Genomic DNA, 22,506 nt, shown 5'->3' on the forward strand with positions numbered 1-22,506 from the left:
TAAAGCTGGGTGGTAGGTAACCAGTTATTTGGTATTCTATCCAATTTACCCTGTTTATTGTATTCTATAGTAAAAATATTTTTAAGTGTAATTGTTAGATATTTCAACAGGTTATTTTAATTTATTTTGAGGAAATTACAACTTGATAATGTAACTTTAGACTTGTTCATCATTTGCTTCTTACAAACAGATTGAGGAAGGGGAACTATTATCACAGAGTTCAGAAAGGCATAGAAAGTACCTTAAACTTCTTAGCAATGGAAATTTTTTTCTGAAATTTCATAAGCTAATTTTCTTGGCCTTAAATCTTCTTTGTGAATGACTGTTTCTGAGTTCTATATCTGTAGTTATGTGTTCATTTAATATTGGATTTAATCTGCCCTTATGTTCAGTTATGTTTTGTCTTTTTCAAGTAATGTACCCATTTCAAGTACTGGGGAAATAATGAGCCAAGTGTTTTCTTGTCTTCTAAAGGAGAATTAATAAATCTCCTCAGTGGACACTGGGGAAAGTAGTTCTGTTGTGTAGCTGGGAAAAGCAAATGATTTTTAGTTTTATAGAAAAGTCTATCATTCTTAGCTAGAAAATGTATCTCTTTGCTTATTGGAGGACCCTGAATTGTTATATATAAATTCAATTCAACAAAAAGAGAGTTGGTCCTCACTATGTGCTAGGCTTCATGATGGAAGCCAAGGATAAAGATGTGAATAAGAATAATGGTTTCAGATTTCAGTCATACCTTGTTCAGTAGAGGGAGTGATCATAAACAGTTACAACTCAGTGAATTAAATAAAAATTCAGGTTGGTATGAAATGCATATGGGAACAGTCTTTGAGAACTGACTAAATAAAAGGATTTTAAATTTATTCTGTATTACTCCTTCACTTGGGACTTACAATTCTAACTCAATTATAAAGAAATTTTGTAAATCCAAAGTACTATTGATTTACTCTTGAAGGGCCAGATTCCAAATGTGGATATATATATTAAAAACAACAGCATTAAAGCCCACAAAAAATGTATGGTACAAATTTATATATTTAAGTTTATATGTATTAACTATGTACTCCTGAGAAGGATCAATATTAACTATATTTAAAATACTGTGTTCAACATGTAAAAATATGCCAATTAAAATATGTTCAAATTACTTTCACATTTGTGTTATTAAAATAAGTGAAGATACTACTATAGGCATATGATACTGGCTTTACCATGTTTCCAGTTTCTGAATTGGTGATGTGACTTTCAGTATTAAATAAATTTAGTAGTATTCCTGTAATCATTATTAAATATTACCGTTAAATGCGATATTTACTATCTACAGAGAATAAAATGTAAATAATTCACTTGATAAGATTAATAATTAAGCACTTCATAAAACACTTCTGAGAACCATTCTATAAAGCTTCCATTTGTGCTATTAAATAATAGCAATTTTTGAAACTAAAGTTGAGAATTCAAAATTAAGTTTGAAGAGAGACCAAAAAAGTCTCAGATTTCTTCTCAGATTCAGAATGTTCAGTAGACTTGTGTGAAGACTGAATCAAACCTAAAGGCAATCCTATCATTTTCAGTATGTGGGGATTATAGGGGAAAATTCAGCACATAGAAAAGGAAAATCAGGTTGGAGAGATGGTAGGCTAGAAAAATCCCTTGGCAGAAAGTATTCATGGAGTAAGAAAACAGGTCTCCATTTTAAGAATTGTTCACTTAGATACACTGGCAACGAGGCCTTTGATTTGGGGGAAGCAGTGGGGAGGGAAGCATGGTAGCAAGGGTGAGAATCTGAGTAGTGGTGAGACATCTCTTTGCAGATGAAGGCTGAACTTTGGGTGAAGGGCACACTCTAATCAGGAAAGCCACATGATGTGATAGATTTTGATGTGTGTTCTAGTAATTTCATTCTCCCTGTAAAGTCACCAGTCAATCTGGTGCTGAATTGTTTAGATTTTCCTTTTATTTTCAGTTGTTTTCCCATAAAATCTATTTCTTCCTGAAGTTCAGAGTTGTCTCTCCGAAGCTCTTCACTGGTTGCTTTCACATTTGCTGTTCCTGAAGATTCTCTGTGAAGGTAGCATCTTTGAAGGATGACTCTAAGAAGTTATTCCCTTTTAACAATATTAAGCCTTTCCAGAATTAGATATTTGCCTTCATTTAGTTTAAGTTGAAAAATAAGTGGATTTTGCTTTACACGTTTTTTTAACTGAGTGAAAGCCTTTATTCTGAAACAGGTGACAGAAGAAAAACTGAGCAGTTGCAACCCATGCCCGCATCTTTCATGGAAGTGTGCAGATACTAGGATCTGAACACATGTTTCAAGCCACACTGCTGTACCATGTATATTTCTCTAAGAGAAGCTTAAAGCACAGTTCCAAGGCCATCTATACCTGCTTCATGACAACAGATACCACCACAGGGCTACCTTCAGTTGCCTTTGCCCCAGTGAACCACACAAATGCTGCCACAAGTATTTCTTCCTGGACCACATTTTTTTTTTTTTTTTGAAGATTTTATTTGTTTATTTGTCAGAGAGAGAGAGTAGGGAGAGCAGCAGGCAGAGGGAGAAGCAGGCTCCCCGCTGAGCAAGGACCCTGGGATCATGACCTGAGCTGAAGGCAGATGCTTAACCGACTGAGCCACCCAGACGTCCCTGGACCACACTTCTACCTGGCAACCAGAAATGCCTTGTCCGTGGAGCAGATGGGAGTGGCAGTGTCCTTGCCTATAGTTTTCTCCCATTCAGTGTATTCTCCAATGTATCAAGACCAGTATTTCTAACACATAATCTGATCGTTCCATTCTCCTGCCTAGGACTTTTCAGTACCCTCAGGTGGAAGAACAAACTCATTAGTGTGTTCTAGAAGGTCCTGAGAATCTGGTCCCTGCCACTTGCCAGCTTCATCTTTCTTAGTTCTCTGCTTTTAATCAAAGCACCAGCTGTGACAAACCACTTGAAGATTCTTGACAAGACCAGGACCTTCTCTTGCCTCTGGGTCTGCCAAGGCTGCCCCTCACTTCATCCTTTTATCTTATTTATCTCATATTGCTCACCTGGTGACCACATACCCCTTTAGTAAATACTTTGTTTTGTGGGTCTTTTAGGTCTGCAGAGCAAGGCTTACTGCCTGGTACAAAGTAGGTGCTCAGTCTTCAATCCATGCTTGCAGAATAAATGAAAAATGAAAAACAAAGCCATCACTGAAGATTCACAAAATGATCTCTGCTGACTCTGAAGGCTGTCACTGTCTCTGCTGTCAGCCTATCCGTGTGTCTATGTGAGAGTGTTGGTGTCTCTGTGAGTTTCTATATCCATTTGCCTCTCTGTAGATGTGTTTGTGTTCTCATTCCCTTTGTAGCATCAGTGTTTTGATAATCCAGGAGAAGCCTGGAAGGTCACTTTAATTCCTCAAATTCAAAACCTCAACCAGGTTCAGAATGAGGGGTATTTTTCACATCTTTTTTTCTTTATGAATTCCGATTGGTTTGAGATATGCTTATGTCTTGGAGATCCATCTGAACTAGTAGTGGACTGGAATGATCACACCTAGCGTAACTTTGTCTAAGCCAGTCCAGTATCAGAGTATCAGTTAGGAGTGAGTTAACATGGGAGATATGCTGAAGAAATTGCCTCCTGTCGTTTATCTTCTAGAGGCACATATAGACACTCATAAATGCTTGTTGCTTGAATGCATGAGGCATTAAAAAGTCATTTGCATCTTCAAACTCTGTTATAATCAGGAATTGAGCCATTTCTTTTGCTAGTTGTTCAAGAGATTTAAGCTCACCCACTATACACACTTGCTAGTTGTTTAGATACTTAAATAGGCTTAATTATACTAGTAAACTGAACAAATTGGTGTACTTTAGGTTATGAGGGTTCTTTTGCAATTCAGCTGAAGGCATTTAAAAAAAGATTTTTATTTAAAGAGAATTTATGGGTGCTAACATATAGTTCAGTCTTTTAGTTTTTAAAGATCTTCTTAGAAACCTGAAGTGATCTACTTTTATCAGAAAGTGGTCCATGTTGAGAATGATATAATGCTAGTTTTTAAAAGATGTAATTATGCTCAGCATTCCAGCTGGAATCATTGTCTCTGATTCTAACATTTTTGGAGATAATAATGGAATGATGAGGGGAGTGGGGAGAAACAGGAAAAGTAAGTAGTATTCCTGCATTTTAAACAAATTGAAAACAGCCCTTTTAATTTTCAAGCACCACCCTTATTATCTAATTGTCCTAATGGAAATTATGCTGGAGTAGCAGGTGGAAAGTAACCTGGAAAGGTGGAGGACATGCTGTTTCAGTTTATAAGTTTGATGGGAGTCACCTTGGATTACTTTTAATGCTAAAATTTTTAAAATTTTAATATAAAACAAAACATAAGTTAAAATGATTAAATCAAAATATTCGGAATGAGGGTGACAAATGTTTACTTTGCAGCAGTAAAAGGACTACTTTTGGCAACAGTTTCGAAAGCACTCATCTAAAATGTAAATATGCAGATACTTTTAGAATAATTTTAGACTTAATTCAAAAGTGAAAGCAATCACCAAAAAAAGTAAAAGCAATTTAGTAATTAATTACCACATTTCCCCCAACTTTTTTCCTTATTTTTTAATATGTATTTTTATCTAAATTCAGTAATTAACATAAAATGTATTATTAATGTCAGAGGTAGATGTCAGTGATTCATCAGTCTTATATAATACCCAGTGCTCGTTACATCACGTGACCTCTTTAATGTCCATCATCCAGTAATCCCATCCTTCAACCCCCCTCCCTTCCAGCAACCCTCACTTTGTTTCCTATGACTAAGAGTTCTCTTATGGTTTGTCTCCCTCTCTGATTTTGTCTTGTTTTATTTTTTCCTCTCTTCCCCTATGATCCTCTGTTTTGTTTCTTAAATTTTGTTTCTCAGATTTCATATGAGGGAAATCATATGATAATTGTCTTTCTCTCACTTGGCTTATTTTGCTTAGCATAATACCCTCTGGTTCCATCCACATAGTTGCAAATGGCAAGATTTCATTTCTTTTGATGGCTGAGTAATATTCCGTTGTAATGTTCCACATCTTTTTCCATTCCTCTGTTGATGGACATCTGGGTTCTTTCCATATTTTAGCTATTGTGGACATTGCTGTTATAAACATTGGGGTACAGATGCCCCATTGGATCACCAAATTTATATCTTTGGGGTAAATCCCTAGTAGAGCAATTCCTGGGTCATGGGGTAGCTCTGTTTTCAACTTTTTGAGGAACCTCCATACTGTTTTCCAGAGTGGCTGCACCAGTTTGCATTCCCATCAATAGTGTAGTTCCCCTTTCTCTGCATCCTTGCCAACATCTGTAGCTTCCTGAGTGGTTAATTTTAGCCATCCTGACCAGTATGAAGTGGGATCTCATTGTGGTTTTGATTTGTATTTCCCTGATGCCGAGTGATGTTGAACGTTTTTTCATGTGTCTGTTGGCCATTTGTATGTCTTCTTTGGAGAAATGTCTGTTCATGTCTTCTCCCCATTTCTTGACTGGATTATTTGTTTTTTGGGTGTGTTGAGTTTGAGAAATTCTTTGTAAATCTAGGATACTAGCCCTTTATCTGATAAGACATTTACAGATATCTTCTCCCATTCTGTCAGTTGTCTTTTGGTTTTGTTGACTGTTTCCTTTGCTGTGCAAACGGTTTTTATCTTGATGAAGTCCCAATAGGTCATTTTTGCCTTTGTTTCCCTTGCCTTTGGAGGCGTGTCTAGCAAGAAGTTGCTGTGGCTGAGGTCACAGAGGTTGCTTGTGTTCTCCATTAGGATTTTGATGGGTTCCTGTCTCACATTTAGGTCTTTCATCCATTTTGAGTCTATTTTTGTGTATGGTGTAAGGAAACAGTCCAGTTTCAGTCTTCTGCATGTGTGTATGGTGTAAGGAAACAGTCCAGCTTCAGTCTTCTGCATGTGGCTGTCCAATTTTCAACACCATTTGTTGAAGAGACTGTCTTTTTTCCATTGGATATTCTTTCCTGCTTTGTCAAAGACTAGTTGACCACAGAATTGAGGGCCCATTTCTGGGTTCTCTATTCTGTTTCATTCATCTGTGTGTCTGTTTTTGTGACACTACTATCTTGTCTTGATGATTACAGCTTTGTAATAGAGCTTGAAGTCCGGAACTGTGATGCCGCCAGCTTGGTTTTCTTTTTCAACATTCCTTTGGCTATTTGGGGTCTTTTCTGGTTCCCCACAAATTTTTAAGACGATTTGTTCCACCTCTGTGAAAGAAGTTGATGGTAGTTTGATGGGGATTGCATTGAATGTGTAGATTGCTCTGTGTAGCATAGACATTTTAACAATATTTGTCCTTCTAATCCATGAGCATGGAATGTTTTTCCGTTTCTTTGTGTCTTCCTCAATTTCTTTCATGAGTGTTCTATAGCTTTCTGAGTACAGAACCTTTCCCTCTTTGGTTAGGTTTATTGCTAGGTATCTTACGTTTTTTGATGCAATTGTAAATGGGATCTATTCCTTAAATCCTCTTTCATCTGTCTCATTGTTAGTGTGTAGAAATGCAACTGATTTCTGTACATTGATTTTTATATCCTGTCACTTTGCTGAATTCCTGTGAGTTCCAGCCATTTTGGAGTGGAGTCTTTTGGGTTTTCCAGATAGAGTATCATGTCATCAGTGAAGAGTGAGAATTTGACTTCTTTGCTGATTCGGATGCCTTTTATTTCTTTTTGTTGTCTGAGGCTAGGACTTCTAATACTGTGCTGAACAACAGTGGTGAGAGGGGACATCCCTGCCGTCTTCCTGACCTTAAGGGAAAAGCTCTCAGTTCTCCCCCATTGAGAATGGTATTCGCTGTGGGCTTTTCGTATTATGGCTTTTATGATATTGAGGTATGTTTCCTCTATCCCTACACCGTGAAGAGTTTTAATCAAGAAAGGATGCTGTACTTTGTCAGGTGTTTTTTCTGCATGTATTGAGAGGATCACATGGTTCTTGTCCTTTCTTTTATTAGTGTAGTGTATCACCTTGATTGATTTGCAGATGTTGAACCACCCTTGCAGCCCAGGAATAAATCCCACGTGGTCATGGTGAATCTTATTGGCTGATATCTTGATGAGAATTTTGGCATCCATGTTCATCAGGGATATTGGCCTGTAATTCTTTTTGGTGGGGTCTTTTTCTGGCTTTGGGATCAAGGTAATGCTGGCCTCATAGAATGAGGTTGGAAGTTCTCCTTCCATTTCTGTTTTTTGAAACAGCTTCAGAAGAATAGGTATTAATTCTTCTTTAAATGTCTGATAGAATTCCCCTGGGGAATTATCTGGCCCTGGACTCTTGTTTGTTGGGAGATTTTTGGTTGTTTATTCAATTTTCTTGCTGGTTTTGGGTCTGTTCAGGTTTTCTGTTTCTTCCTGTTTCAGTTTTGGTTGTTTATAAGTCTCTAGGCATGCATCCATTTCTTCCAGGTTGCCTAATTTGTTGGCATATAGTTACTCATAATATGTGCTTATAATTGTTTGTATTTCTTCAGTGTTGGTTGTGATCTTTCCTCTTTCATTCATGATTTTATTTATTTGGGTCCTTTCTCTTTTCTTTTTGATAAGTCTGGCCAGGGGTTGATCAATCTTATTAATTCTTTAAAAGAACCAGCTCCTAGTTTTGTTGATGTGTTCTGTTCTTTGGTTTTGATTTCATTTATTTCTGCTCTAATCTTTATTAATTCTCTTTTGCTTGGTTCAGGATATATTTGCTGTTCTTTCTCCAGCTCCTTTAGGTGTAAGGTTAGGTTGTGTATTTGAGACCTTTCTTGTTTCTTGAGAAAGGCTTGTATTGCTATATCCTTCCCTCTTAGGATGCATTTGCTGCATCCCAAAGGTTTTGAACAGTTGTGTTTTCATTTTCATTTGTTTCCATGAATTTTTTAAATTCTTCTTTAATTTCCTGGTTAACCCATTCATTTTTTAGTAGAATGTTCTTTAACCTCTGTGTATTTGTGGTCCTTCCAAATTTTTTCTTGTGGTTGACTTCAAGTTTCATAGCATTGTGGTCTGAAAATATGAATAGTATGATCTCAGTCGTCTCTCACCAGTTGCGTTCTGATTTGTGACCGTTTCTGGAGAATGTTCCACATGCACTCAAAAAGCATATATATTCTGCTGCTTTAGGATGAAATGCTCTGAATATATCTGTTAAGTCCATCTGATCCAGTGAGTCATTTAAAGCCCTTGTTTCTTTGTTGACCTTCTACATAGATAATCTGTCAATTGCTGTGAGTGGGTTGTTAATGTCCCCTATAATTATTGTACTATTATTGATTTGTTTCTTTAATTCTGTTATTAATTGGTTTATATAATTGGCTGCTCCCATGTTAGGGGCATAAATGTTTATAATTGTTAGATCTTGTTGGATAGACCCTTTAATTATGATACAGTGTCCTTCCTCATCTTTTATTACAGTCTTTGGTTTAAAATCTAATTTGTCTTGGGCACCTGGGTGGCTCAGTCGTTAAGCGTCTGCCTCTGGTCCAGGGCGTGATCCCAGAGTCCGGGAATCGAGTCCCACATCAGGCTCCTCTGCTTCTTCCTCTCCCACTCCCCCTGCTTGTGTTCCTTCTCTCGCTGGCTGCCTGTCTCTCTGTCAAATAAATAAATAAAATCTTAAAAAAAATAAAAAAAAATAAAATCTAATTTGTCTTGGGCGCCTGGGTGGCTCAGTCGTTAAGCACCTGCCTTCAGCTCAGGTCATGATCCCAGCATTCTGGGATTGAGCCCCGCATCGGGCTCCCTGCTCAGCGGGAAGCCTGCTTCTCCCTCTTCCACTCCCCCTGCTTGTGTTCCCTCTCTTGCTGCCTCTCTCTTTGTCAAATAAATAAATAAAATCTTAAAAAAAAATCTAATTTGTCTGAGATAAGGATTGCTACCCCAGCTTTCTTTTACTGTCCATTAGCAAATAGCATGATAAATTATTTTTCCACCCCTTCACTTTCAATCTGGAGTGTCTTTGGGTTTAAAATGAGTCTCTTGCAGACAGCAGATCAATGTGTCCTGCTATTTTATCCAATCTGATACCTGTGTCTTTTGATTGGGGGCATTTAGCCCATTTACATTCGGAGTAACTATTGAACGATATGAATTTAGTACTGTTGTATTACCTGTAAAGTCACTATTTCTATATATTGTCTCTGTTCTTTTCTGGTCTATGTTACTTTTGGGCTCTCTTTTTACTTAAAGGATCTCCTTTAATAGTTCTTGCAGGGTTGGTTTAGTGATCACATTCTTTTAGTTTGCTTGTCCTGGAAGCTTTCTATCTCTCCGTCTATTTTGAGTGACATCTTTGCTGGATGGAGTATTCTTGGCTACATATTTTTCACGTTTAGCACTCTGAATATATCATGCCAATCCTTTCTGGCCTGCCAGGTCTCTGTGGATAGGTCTGCTGACAGTCTAATGTTTCTTCCCTTATAGTTTATGGACCTCTTGTCCTGAGCTGCTTTTATTTTCTCTTTGTCTCTGAGATTTGCAAGTTTCACTATTCTGTGTCGAGGTATTGACCTATTCTTATTGATTTTGAAGGGGGTTCTCTGTGCCTCCTGGACCTGAATGCCTGTTTCCTTCCCCAGATTAGGGAAGTTCTCTGCTATAATTTCCTCCAACATACTTTCTGCCCCCCTCCCTCTCTCTTTCCTCCTCTTGTGGAATCCCAAGTATCCCAATATTGTTTTGCTTTATGTTATCATTTATCTCTTGAATTCCCCCCTTGTGACTCAGTAGTTATCTCTCTTTTACTCAGCTTCTTTATTCTCCATCATTTTGTCTTCTATATCACTAATTCTTTCTTCTGCCTCATTTGTCCTAGCAGTTAGAGCCTCCATTTTTTATTGCATCTCATTAATAGCCTTTTTGATTTCAACTTGATTAGATTTCAGTTCTTTTATTTCTCCAGAAAGGAATTCTCTAGTGTCTTCTATGCTTCTTTTTCAAGCCTAGCTAGTATCTTTAAAATCGTTATGCTGATCTCTAGTTCTGACATCTTACTTATATCCATACTAATTAGCTCCCTGGCAGTCAATACTGCCTCTTGTTCTTTTTTGAGGTGAGTTTTTCCACCTTGTCATTCTGTCCAGAGAAGAATGGATGAACAAGAGAACAAAATACTAAAATGGCAACGATGACCCCAGAGAAATATATATGAAACAAATAGAAGAGACCTGAAACTGAAAAAAAAAAAAATTAAAAAAAAAAAAAGAATATAATCATACGGGTGAATAGAACAGAGCAATACACTGGATCCTTTGTGTATTTTGGTCTGTTTGTTAGAAAACTAGATCCCAAAATTATAAAGAAAGAAAAACTTATGTATGTAGAAAAATAAAATTAAATATATCGAAAGTATAGAATGTAACTGTAAAAATGAAAATTAAAAGACAAAAAAAAAAGTATAAACAGACAGGTGAACAGAACAGAGCTATACACTATATCCTGAGTGTATTTTGGTCTGTTAGAAGAAAAACTTTTATATATGTGTATATATATGTTTATATATGTGTATATATATGTATGTATATATATTTGTGTGTATAGATGTGTATATATATATACAAAAATAAAATTAAGTACATCAAAAGCATAGAATGTAAGTGTAAAGATGGGAATTAAAAAAGACATTAACAAAAAAAGAATATGATCGGATGGGTAAAGAGAACAGAGCAATACACTACATTCTGGGTATATTTTGGTCTGTTTGTCAGAAGATACTGCATCCCAAAATTGTAAAGAAAGAAAAACTTATATATACAAGAATAAAATTAAATACAATGAAAGGATAGGATGTAAGTATAAAAAGGGAAAAAAAAGATTTAAAAAAAAGAGTTCATAAATTGGTTGAAAAAGGAAAGAAAAAAATTAAAATTGAAGGACTAAAGAATCATGGGGAAAAACCCATGAATTCTATATACTTTTTTCCCCTAGCACTGGAGTTTGCAGTTCTGTGTGATCAGTAAACTTGGTCTGGGCTGGATATTCTTGCTAATCTTCTGGGGGAGGGGCCTATTGCGCTGATTCTCAGGTGTCTTTGCCCCGGGTGGAACTGCACCACCCTTGCGGGGGGGGGGGGGGGGGCGGTNGGGGGGGCCAGGCTAAGTATGCTATTCCAGATAGCTCTATTTGGCTTTTGTTCCCTGCAGGCTTTCTGAGCCTCTTTAGGGGATGAGAATGAAAATGGCGGCCTCCCAGTCTGCAGCCCCAGAGCTGAAAGTCTGGAGTCTCTGCACCCCGTGCTCACCCAGCCTGTGATCAAGTGTTTCTAAACCCTGCAAACTCCTGCAGCGTAGGCCCGCGCCATTCCTCCCTGGGGGTTGAAGGGGGCTCTCATGGTACTTCTGCCGCTTGCTGGGCCCCTGCTCAGAGACCGGTCATGCTAACATGCTGGTTGGTGGTTTATGGTGTAAGCTGAGAGCTCACTCCTGGGCTTACTGATTGCAGCTGGCTTTCCTGCTAAGATGCCTGGGGACTCTGCCACACTCAGGCATCCCCGGTCTTCCTGTGTCCCCAGGGATCCTGAGACCATACTGTTCCACCTAGAATTCTGCCCCACTTCACCACCTGAGCGTCTTTCAGGCAGGGCTGTCCCTTACAGGAACAGACTTGTAAAAGTTCTGATTTTGCGCTCAGCTGCTATATTACTTTCCAGTGCTGCTGATGGAGGCTTCCCCACCCCCAAGGACTTATCTATCCATTTATCGCCTCAATTCACTTCTGGGCACCTCCTACCTTGCAGAAAGTGGTTGCTTTTCTATTCGTAGAGTTGCAGCTATTTTTTGATCCCCGGTTGAGTTTGCAGGTGTTCAGAATGACTTGATAGCTCCCTAGCTGAATTCCTGGGACCAGAGGAAACTAAGGTCTCCTATTCCTCTGCCATATTGGACTCATCAAATTCCCTCCCCCCAATGTTTTATTTTGAAAAATTTCAACAATACACTTAAATCCATGAATGTTTAACATTTTGCCCTATTTGTTTCTCTCTGAATATTTATATGTATATTTTTTCTTTAATTACCTGAAAGTTGCAACATAATAACACTTGACCCTTAAAAATATTATGTATTTCCTAACAAGGACATCCTCCAGCATAACTATATTACCATTATCACACCCAAGAAATTTAACATTGATATAATAATATTATCTAAAATAGAGTTGCCTGATTTAGCAAAGAAAAATACAGGATGTCCAGGTAAGTTTGAATTTCAGATAAATAATACTTTTTTAGTATATGTATTTCTCTTGTAATATTTGGGATATATATATATATATATATACACACATACACTAAAAAGTTATTTGATATTAATCTGAAATTTGCATTTAATAGGGCATCCTGTATTTTATCTCACAACCCTAAATATGAGGCCCACATTTAAATTTTTTCAGTTGTTCCCTAAATATCCCTTTAACTCTGTGTGTGTGTGTGTGTGTGTTTGGATTCACACTTTGCATTTGATTATGTCTCATAATTTTTTTTTAAAGATTTTATTTATTTATTCGACAGAGATAGAGACAACCAGTGAGAGGGAACACAAGCAGGGGGAGTGGGAGAGGAAGAAGCAGGCTCATAGCGGAAAAGCCTGATGTGAGGCTCGATCCCATAACGTCGGGATCACGCCCTGAGCCGAAGGCAGACGCTTAACTGCTGTGCCACCCAGGCGCCCCGTCTCATAAAATTTTGATAGAATAATGATTAGATATTTACTTTTAAAAATGTAAACCTCATGTTCAAAAGATTCTTTGGGTGGAAATTGGCTTTTATATGCTGTATATAAACTTCAAAACATAAGTTTTACTAAATTTAGTGGTTTGGAGTCTATCACCAAATGCATAACAGCCAAGGACCCCAAACAATGGTGATATCAGGACAGTTTTTTTTTTTTTTTTTTTACTNGGAAAAGCCTGATGTGAGGCTCGATCCCATAACGTCGGGATCACGCCCTGAGCCGAAGGCAGACGCTTAACTGCTGTGCCACCCAGGCGCCCCGTCTCATAAAATTTTGATAGAATAATGATTAGATATTTACTTTTAAAAATGTAAACCTCATGTTCAAAAGATTCTTTGGGTGGAAATTGGCTTTTATATGCTGTATATAAACTTCAAAACATAAGTTTTACTAAATTTAGTGGTTTGGAGTCTATCACCAAATGCATAACAGCCAAGGACCCCAAACAATGGTGATATCAGGACAGTTTTTTTTTTTTTTTTTATACTTCTTTTTTTTTTTTTTTTTTTTTTNGGCAGATCCCAACGACTGCGCCACCCAGGCGCCCCCCTTTTTTTTTTTTTAAAAAGATTTATTCTTTTATTTATTTGAGAGAGAGAGAGAGAGCCCAAGTATGGTGGGGAGGGACACCGGGGGAGTCCCAAGAAGACTCTGCATTGAGTGCAGAACCTGATCTCATGACCCTGAGACCATGACCTGAGCCAAAACCAGGAGTCGGACGCCTAACCAACTGTGCCACCCAGGGTACCCCACAGCACATTTCTTTATTAGACAATAGTTAGTTTAGCCATATTGTTCAAAAAATTTTAATGACATTCTTTTGACACCTGCTTCTCTTATCCTCCCTTCTGATTTAGGTTATTACAGTAAGTCTCCTAAACTTGAGAAGTCTCTCTGACTAGAGAGTTCTAGGAGTTTTAGTTTTTGGTTTTTGTTTTAGATTCCAGAGGTAAGTAATAGTATTCATTATATTCTTTTTCTTTTTTAAAGTTTATTTTAAGTAATCTCTACACCCAGCGTGGGGCTTGATCTCACAACCCCAAGATCAACTGTCACAGGCTCCACCAACTGAGCCAGCTAGGCACCCCAGTATATGTCTTTTTCTGCCGGATTTATTTCACTTAGTATAATGCCCTCAGGGTCCGTCCAGGTTGTTACAAATGGCAAGATTTTCTCCTTTTTTATACCTGAATAATATCTCAGTGTCTATATTTTCTTTATCCATTTTCAGTTGGTGGACACTTCGGTTGTTTTCATGTCTTGTTGGTTGTAAATAGGGCTGCAATAACATGGGGGTGCAGATACCTTTCTGAGTTAGTGTTTTCATTTCCTTTGGTTAAATACCTAGAAGTGGAATTAGTGGACAACTTTTGGGGTATCTCCAAAGGTGTACAGTGTGATCTCCCCAAAAGGGAGGACATTAAAATTCACTGTGCTATGAAAAAGAAAGATTACAGCAATTCATATTCTTACTAATTTATGAGCCTGCCTATCTCCTTACCTTTTTGACAGTACTGTATTCTCTCAGACTTTTAGATTTTTGTCATGGCAGTATTTCATTGTTATTTTAAAACACACCTCTTTTATTGTGAAGGAGAATAAGTATTCTTTCAAATGTTAAAGCCATTTGTATTTTCTTATGGGTTTATAAAAACTCTAGGAAACAAATTCTTGGTCTGTAGTGTTGCAGGATTTTTTTCTTGCCTTTTTACTGTTCTTAGCATTTTTTCCCAACAGAAATGTTTAATTTCACTGCTTTTAATGTTTCTGTCTTTTCCATTATAGTTTTTGGGTTTATGTCTTGCTTATAAGACACTACACTTAAAGTTTATAAAAATAAATTCACAAGAACACATTTATAAAGCTGTTGATGAAAAGGATTACAAGAGAAGTGAAACTAATTAATTTGTCAGGCATGATTCCTGGGAAGGTGGTGGGGTGAGGACTGAGATCCAGAAATTGATAGAAAGTTACATAGGAAGAGGAATCATCTTACTTTGTCACAGGAGGGAGAGAGGAAAAAAATGAATGCAGATACGGGTGGGATTGCAATTTCATATAGGAAGTTGAAGGAGTTCTACCCCAGTGCCTTTTGTTTTCTCTCTTAGGAGACATCTGCTGAAAGTGATGAGGGGAAGTGTAGTGTAGCTTGAAGGGAGCTGAGAAGATTCCAGAGAATTATTGTAGAAACAGAGAGTGAACTAACCAGTGAAACAGAATTGTTGGCAATAGGAAGGGACTGGGGAGAGGGTACACTCTGAAGGGCTTTTCAGACTTGTTTCAGCAATATTCCGAAGTCTGGGTGAACTTGATGGGAGGGTTGATCTCTTAGTATGAGATTTTTCTTATTTTTAGCTATCCTTCCATCATTTATTTCTAATTTTATTACTAGGTTGGAGTACACGAATTCTTTGGAATTTATTGAGGTTTCCTTTATGGCTTAGCATATTGACTATATTTGAAATCATGCTACATATTCTTTTTTTTTTTTTTTTAAGATTTTATTTATTTATTTGACAGAGTCAGCCAGCGAGAGAGGGAACACAAGTAGGGGGAGTGGGAGAGGAAGAAGCAGGCTCCCAGCGGAGAAGCCTGATGTGGGGCTCGATCCCAGAACGCTGGGATCACGCCCTGAGCTGAAGGCAGACGCTTAACGACTGAGCCACCCAGGCACCCCAATCATGCTACATATTCTTGAATGTATTCTTTATGTGTTTGGTATAGAGTTTATTAAATAGATAAAAAATAGCTTGAGTGCATATTAGTGTTGGGATCTTTGAGAGAGGTGTCTCATAGGGCGTGATGTTTCTGTCTTTCTTTTTTTTATGGTGCATAGGTTTTGATGGGAACAGATATCAGTAAAACATGAAGTTTGCAGTCTTCAGCATGAGTGAGTGGACCTTGTGATTAGTTATACAGAGCTGGGCAGTGAGTGGGAACTCCCCTGTGCTCTGCCCTGCACCTAATAGATAAGGAAATGGCAGGTTATAGAGTTGATATGGCTTACCCAGAATCACAAAGCTAGTAAGTAGCAGAACCAGCATTTTTAACCAGATCTTTTGGGTTCAATTCCAGTGCTCTTCTGCTCTTTTTTTTGTTTTTAAAGATTTTATTTATTTATTCGACAGAGATAGAGACAGCCAGTGAGAGAGGGAACACAAGCAGGGGGAGTGGGAGAGGAAGAAGCAGGCTCATAGCGGAGGAGCCTGATGTGGGGCTCGATCCCATAATGCCAGGATCATGCCCTGAGCCAAAGGCAGACGCTTAACCGCTGTGCCACCCAGGCGCCCCTCTTCTGCTCTATCTTTTGTACTAGTGGAGATAGGTGATAGGTTACCAGTACCTTCCCAACATCATTTTTAAACTTAACCATCTGCACAATCTATAATATAGTGTCATTGGATCCTTACCAAAAATCCATTAGAGATGGTATTGTCATCCTGCTTTACAAATTTCCAAAGAATACAGCTAACGTAGCAAATCCTATAACTGTTCATTGAAGAAACTTGTTCATGTTCAGAGTTTCAAGCCTTTGTCTAGTGTTAAGTGTGTGCATTTTAAGGGTAGGGTGTGCATCAGAGTCCTGGCAAGAAACTGTTCACAGCAGATGTTTCAAATAAAGACTGAATCAAGATGACTTAGTCATGGGCAGGGCAGGCTTAAGACAGCAAACAAGGGGGAGAGGGCTGAAGGGAGAGCCTGGAGTGGGCTGGAGCTGTGGCAGGAGGCCTGACTGATGGTCCTGGAGGGATGCAGCTCTGCCAGAGACACAGCCCCGAGGCAGGGAGGGACAGGAAGGAATGGCCCATTTTTTTTCTGCTCCCGCCTTCCATCTCCAGCAAGTAGTGTATCCTGGGGGCTGAGGCCAGTTAGCAGCCAGCCAGCAAGGGTAGCCCTCCTGGGGTGCAGAGCAGGAGGGAGAAGACAGTGGGGGAGAAGCAAATGGAGAGTGTCAGCTCCGAGGAATGATACCAGGGTTGAATTTTCTGAGGCCTAAGAACAAATGTTAGAAATTGAAACATTAAGAAAGAAAATTTAATGGAACTGAAAAAGAGGGTAAATTGTGAGAAAATGTAAATTAGGAGCATGTAAATGATGTGGGTTAGTCATTTTGAAGAAAACTGAACCTTACCTTCCCTGAATTCACTACTATGACTACAGAATTTTAAAACTTCTTTAGGATCATTTTATAGCCTTACTGTTTGTCACTCAATTCTGATTTCCCCCCTAAAATACAGACTGTTAAATCCCTTGAAATAATTTCAGTAATTTTTGGTAGACTGAAAATATATTAGAAGAAAATTAGCTTACCTCTCAAAGTGAAAATAATTGGAGTATATATTGTTTAGGTAGATGGTATCTAACAAATTATAGTTATATATTATGATTATAGTTATAGAATTAGGAAATATGTATGTAATATCTAGTGTAATATATTTGCTAAAATGTTCTTTTCAAAATATATTGTGTTTAGGTAAGTAAAACAGAAGATTGAACCAAATGCTATTTTTTGGGGCAGCATTGATTTGAGTTCTCGCCATGTCATCTTTTTTCCCAATCTTTGTTAAATTTTTGCCTCAAACTTCATTTATTTAGCGTAGATTGATGATATCATGTGAATAGTACTAGAGTAGACCGGTACTGTTCCTGCAAAATGTGTTGTAAAGAATTATGAATTGCTCTGACACTTCACAGAATACAGAATGTTGCTTTCAAAAGATTTCTAATACATAGAATATACTTAGAGATTATGAGGTTCTATGCAAGTTTTCCAATTTGAAGCTGTTCTAAAATTATTTAAGAGCATAATGCTTTTTTCTGGCAAGTTGAAAATAGAATAACCAGTGTACAAGAATGGCTCATATAAGATTTTAAAACAAAACAAATTAAGAGGTTTTGGCAGGAGTAGAATCTGTTTTCCGTGGAGATTTAAGAATAGATGGAGAGTTAATGTGCAGAGGAACACAGGGGAGGCATCCAGCTGGCAGAATCAAAGCAAAGAAGGTCCTTTTGCCTAAACCATGGGGAAGGTTCTTCTGGAAGGGGCATGCTGGAGTCGGACTGGGTTCACAGAGAAAGCTAAGAGGAGCAGGAAAGCTAGAGAGGTTTCTGAGGTATGTTGGAGTGAACCCACAGATTAAAAAACAAAAGCATTACGTACTAGATTATATCGAAGCCTTTGAGAATGTTCTCTGCCAAAATCCTGACTGCTCTGGTTTGTACTAAGTGGCGTAGCATTCACTTCTTTCTGCTTTGACCCTCTCTGAATTCTCTCTGCCCTGGCTTACCTTGGCTTTTACACAGGTGTCTAGAAGCTGTTGCATAGTTTGAAGATTACTCTTCTAAGTGGAACAAAATTTAGGATGATTATTTGGGTTGATAATAATATCAGGCAAAGAGAAGTTCCCTTTTGTTTCTTCCTTGGAGCCCTCCATCTTCCTGTTTCGGTCTGGACTTGATTGCTTTCTTGATCTGCTTGTGCTTCTGGGCTTCTGCAGCAACTCTTCTCTTACTGGGGCTTCCTTCCCAGGATCCTGTGTCTTTCCTGGAGCGAGGTGTTCCTATTCTGTTGGGGGAGGTTGTTTTTAAGACCTTGTATGTACGGAATGCCAGTTGTCCATTTTCATACTTGATGGATACATTGGATGGATTAGATTGGAAATCATTGTCCCTCAAATCTTATTCAAGTCTTTATCTGTTGTTTGTGACCTGTTCCCCTACCCCTTTGTTATCCTCCCCAAAGGCCACCTTGGACATTTGTAGGATGTTCTTTATATCCCTGGTATCTGAAATTTCAGGATTGTGACTTGGTATAGGTTTTATTTCCCTTCCTGCGGTAGGTACTTACTCTTTCCTCCCAATCTAGAAATCAAGTCCTTCAGATTTGAGAAAAATCTTTGCATTATTTCTAAGATAACTTCCTCCTCTCTTTTTTCTTCTATTTTCTCTTTCTGGAATCCCTTTTTGGTCAGATATTGTACCTCTTGATGAATTAATCCAGTAATTTTTTTTATATTTTCCATCTATTCTTGTTGATGTTCATTTGTTATAGTTTTTGAGATATTTCCTCAAGTTTGTCTCCTAATCCTTTTTCTGAAATTTTATTTCTGCTACCATATTTTTTGAAATATTTTTTATTTTTAGGTAATCTCTACACTCAACATGGGGCTTGAACTCATAACCCTGAGATCAAGAGTCACATGCTCTACTGACTGCCAGCCGGGCATTCCCCTGCTACCATATTTTAAATTTCAAAATTTTCTTTTGTTCTTGATGTTCCTTTTTCAAAATTGCATTTTGTTCTTGCTTTACAGTTTTAACAGCTTCTCTTATTTTCCCCAGCATGTTAATTATATTGATTACAGTTTTATTTTTAAAAGATTTATTTATTTATTTGAGAGGGAGGGAGAGAGAGAGTGCATATGGATGAGCAAGGGTGGGAGAGGAGCAGAGGGAGAGGGACAAGCAGACTCTGTACTGATTGTGGAGCCCCACATGGGGCTCAATCCCAGACCCTGAGATCATGACCTGAGCTGAGATCGAGAGGTGGATGCTTAACTGACTGAACCACCCAGGTGCCCCTGTTTCCTCTCAGTTTTTATCCCCTCTGTACCCTTGTTCTGGTCTCCAACTTTCGTCTTGGATGTTTTCCTTTTCAAGTTTCTGCAGATTCTTGTGTGTTAGTTCATTTTATAATCTTTTCAGATACTAACAAACCAATTGAAGGCTTTATTGTAAGAGTTGGTTGACTGGTGTGCTCTACTGTAAGTTGATCTGATAGGGACCAGTTATTTCTTTGGGACAAGTCCACACATAAGTACCTTCAGGTTTTTGTTTGTTTTCTTTTTTTTTTTTCTGGAGACTCTTCAGTGTCTCTAGAAAAATTCTCCTGATCTCTTGCTTGCTGGGAATGAGCTAGGCTATTATTGTTTGGGAAGCCCATTTAGGAAAGAGGGGGAAGATTACATAGTTCCTAAATGATGTAGGGGATGTAAACTCATTTGTGTGACTTCAGAGCCCTTGCTCTGGGCTACTATGATTTCTACCTCCTATATTAAACTGTAAGTTGGGGTTCATAGCCTTGTACATCAAATTTTTTGTACTTACTGTGTACAGTAGCCCATTTTAGTCCTGCATTTGACAGTTAGGAACACTATGTGTATGATGATATTTAATTATTTCCATGTTAGAGATTTATAATTTGTTTTTAATTTGCAGCTTTTTTCAAGGAGCAAACCTCCAAGGGGCCTGTATGTTTATGGAGATGTTGGTAAGTGTGTTAAGGTGAATTTTGAGTGGTCCAAACAGGAGGTTCCCAGCATTCATTCAGGCATATTTCCATTTCCACCCCTCAGTCCACTACCAGTTAGGAAATAGGATGTGGCAAAGTAAAATGGGGGGGAGGTTGTGGGGAGAGGAGGGCAGTTATCTTAGTTTTCATTTTTATTTCTCATAGGGTGCAACTGTAGTTTAAAGCAGGATTAGTTAGCATGGTAGGGTGCAGACATTGTTTAGTGTATAAATTGAGTTGATCTCAGGGGAAGGTAATCATCTATAAATAGGTTATTAGATAAATCAGAATCTCACTGCTCAGTGCTATTTGACTCAGCTAATACTTAAAAAAAATAAGCTGCTCTTTTCTGCTTTTAATTTCTACTAATATTTTTACTCATAATCTAAACGCTTGTCCTCAATTTAGTTATTATTATCTTTAATTTAGTTATTAGTGGGTATTCTTAATGAATGAGTGGTTACATTTCCTTGGTCTCCACCATCCTTATATTGGGCACAGAGACTCACCTTTTCTTGGAAACCTTATGAGCTATTGCTTACTTTTTAGATTTTCCTAATCAGTGAATGTCGTGCTTCTTTTCTGATTTCATTCTTGGTCTGTTTTTTGGCTTCAGTTTCCTTCAAACAAATTCTTCTCTAATTCTAAACCTCTCCCTATTTACGCACCTTCACCGATGTCATGAAGGTGACTCTTACTTTATTTGGTCTTATTGCTTATCAATCATTTCTTATATTGGCCTCTCAAAATGCACATTTACATATAGCAAAGTCAGTTTTGCTCCTCAACTGATAAAGCTTAGGCTCCCCTATCTACAGCCATAAGAAATTTGCGTTATGAGGACATGGTGGCAAAGGTCCTTATCTTAGTAAGAATTTTGGGACAAGAAAAATAATAGGAGCTGAATAAGTAGTTATTAGTGCCTTAAAGATCCAACTGTTGCTTCCTGGGTCCTCCCTCTTCTTATTTATTTATTTATTTATTTTTTTTTTAAGATTTTATTTATTTATTTGACAGAGATAGAGACAGCCAGCGAGAGAGGGAACACAAGCAGGGGGAGTGGGAGAGGAAGAAGCAGGCTCATAGCAGAGGAGCCTGATGTGGGGCTCGATCCCATAACGCCGGGATCACGCCCTGAGCCGAAGCCAGACGCTTAACCGCTGTGCCACCCAGGCGCTCCTCTTCTTATTTATTTTTGAATGCCTGTTTTACACGATTTAGCAAGTCTGATAAAAAGAATTGGTGAGTTCATAAACAAGTGAATGAGAGAACTTGCCCTGTAAGATTCTTTATGTTCTTGGAGCTTACAGATTTGAAAACTGTCAAAGAAGCTCAGAGCTGGGGTGCCTGGGTGGCTCAGTCGTTAGTTAGGCATCTGCCTTCGGCTGGGGGGTGTGATTCTGGGATCCAGCTCTGCATCGAGCCTCGCATCGGGCTCCCTGCTCCGCTGGGAGCCTGCTTCTTCCTCTCCCACTCCCCTGCTTGTGTTCCCTCTCTCGCTGGCTGTTTTTCTCTCTGTCAAATAAATAAATAAATAAAATCTTAAAAAATAAAAAAAGCTCACGCTGTTCTTTTTCTTAGTTCATTGGCTAATTGGTAATTTTGAGAACGGTGTATCTTCTTTTTTTTTGCTTAGTTCTTATTTAGAAAGGAATTTATACCAGGTGCTTGAGCAGTTTAATGTATCCACACCTTTGGGTATTGCTAACAGCTCTCATTCTGTTGTCCTCTCTCATTCTATGCCTCTTTGGAGAACATTTACTTCCTATACCTTCACTTTCATATTTAGTCATTGCTAAAATCAACATCTTTGTTTCTCCTGTTACCTCAACCACTTAACCATAAATGGAGATGGTTAATAAGACACAACTGTTTCCACTTCTGCAAAAGGACTTAAAAAAACAACAATAATACCCCAAACCTATAAAAGTTAATATTTTAGTTTGGAAAATACAGTCATATGCTAATAAATTGAAGGAAGGTACGATAACTGTAATTCATCTGAGTGCTTGAAAGAATTAGGATATGGTAACATCTATGGTTGTTCACAGAGCTGGGTACGTGGCAACATTTGGTTAAAAACATCTTTACAATGCTAGAGAGGGGAAGAGAAAGGAATTCTACAGTAGGAAGGGAAAGGAACATTTTGATGGCTGTACTCGGTTTAGTTTAGAATACTTACAAAACAGGTAGTAAAATTAGATTCTCATTTTGCTGGGGGCCAGGGTGTGGCTGCTATCTGTCTGGGAGAATAACCTCAGAATGCTCTCACAAGCTCCTTTTCCTTACTATTTTCCTTTTTTAGACTTGGGAAACAGGTGTTCAATTTTGAAGAGACTCAATGGGAAAGATGTCTGTTTCGTAGCACCCCCGTCCGCTCCTTATTCCTGTACTTGCCTTAGGCTCTGTCATGAACACTCCACACTGTTTGTGTTGAGTGATTGACTCA

At 38.2% G+C, this 22,506-nt stretch overlaps 1 protein-coding gene across 7 annotated transcripts in view; it reads left to right on the plus strand.

Moving 5' to 3' along the window:
• AFG1L (AFG1 like ATPase) overlaps positions 1 to 22,506 on the plus strand; it is a 231,016-nt gene that overhangs the window by 60,780 nt on the left and 147,730 nt on the right. For all 7 annotated transcript variants that reach the window (XM_034668945.1, XM_034668944.1, XM_034668942.1 and 4 more), the window contains one exon: positions 19,985 to 20,036. In XM_034668945.1, the coding sequence (XP_034524836.1) occupies positions 19,985 to 20,036 (52 nt within the window). The remainder of the gene's footprint in view (positions 1 to 19,984; positions 20,037 to 22,506) is intronic.

Source organism: Ailuropoda melanoleuca, chromosome 10 (assembly GCF_002007445.2).
Source record: "Ailuropoda melanoleuca isolate Jingjing chromosome 10, ASM200744v2, whole genome shotgun sequence".
NCBI classification, from domain to species: Eukaryota; Metazoa; Chordata; class Mammalia; order Carnivora; family Ursidae; genus Ailuropoda; species Ailuropoda melanoleuca.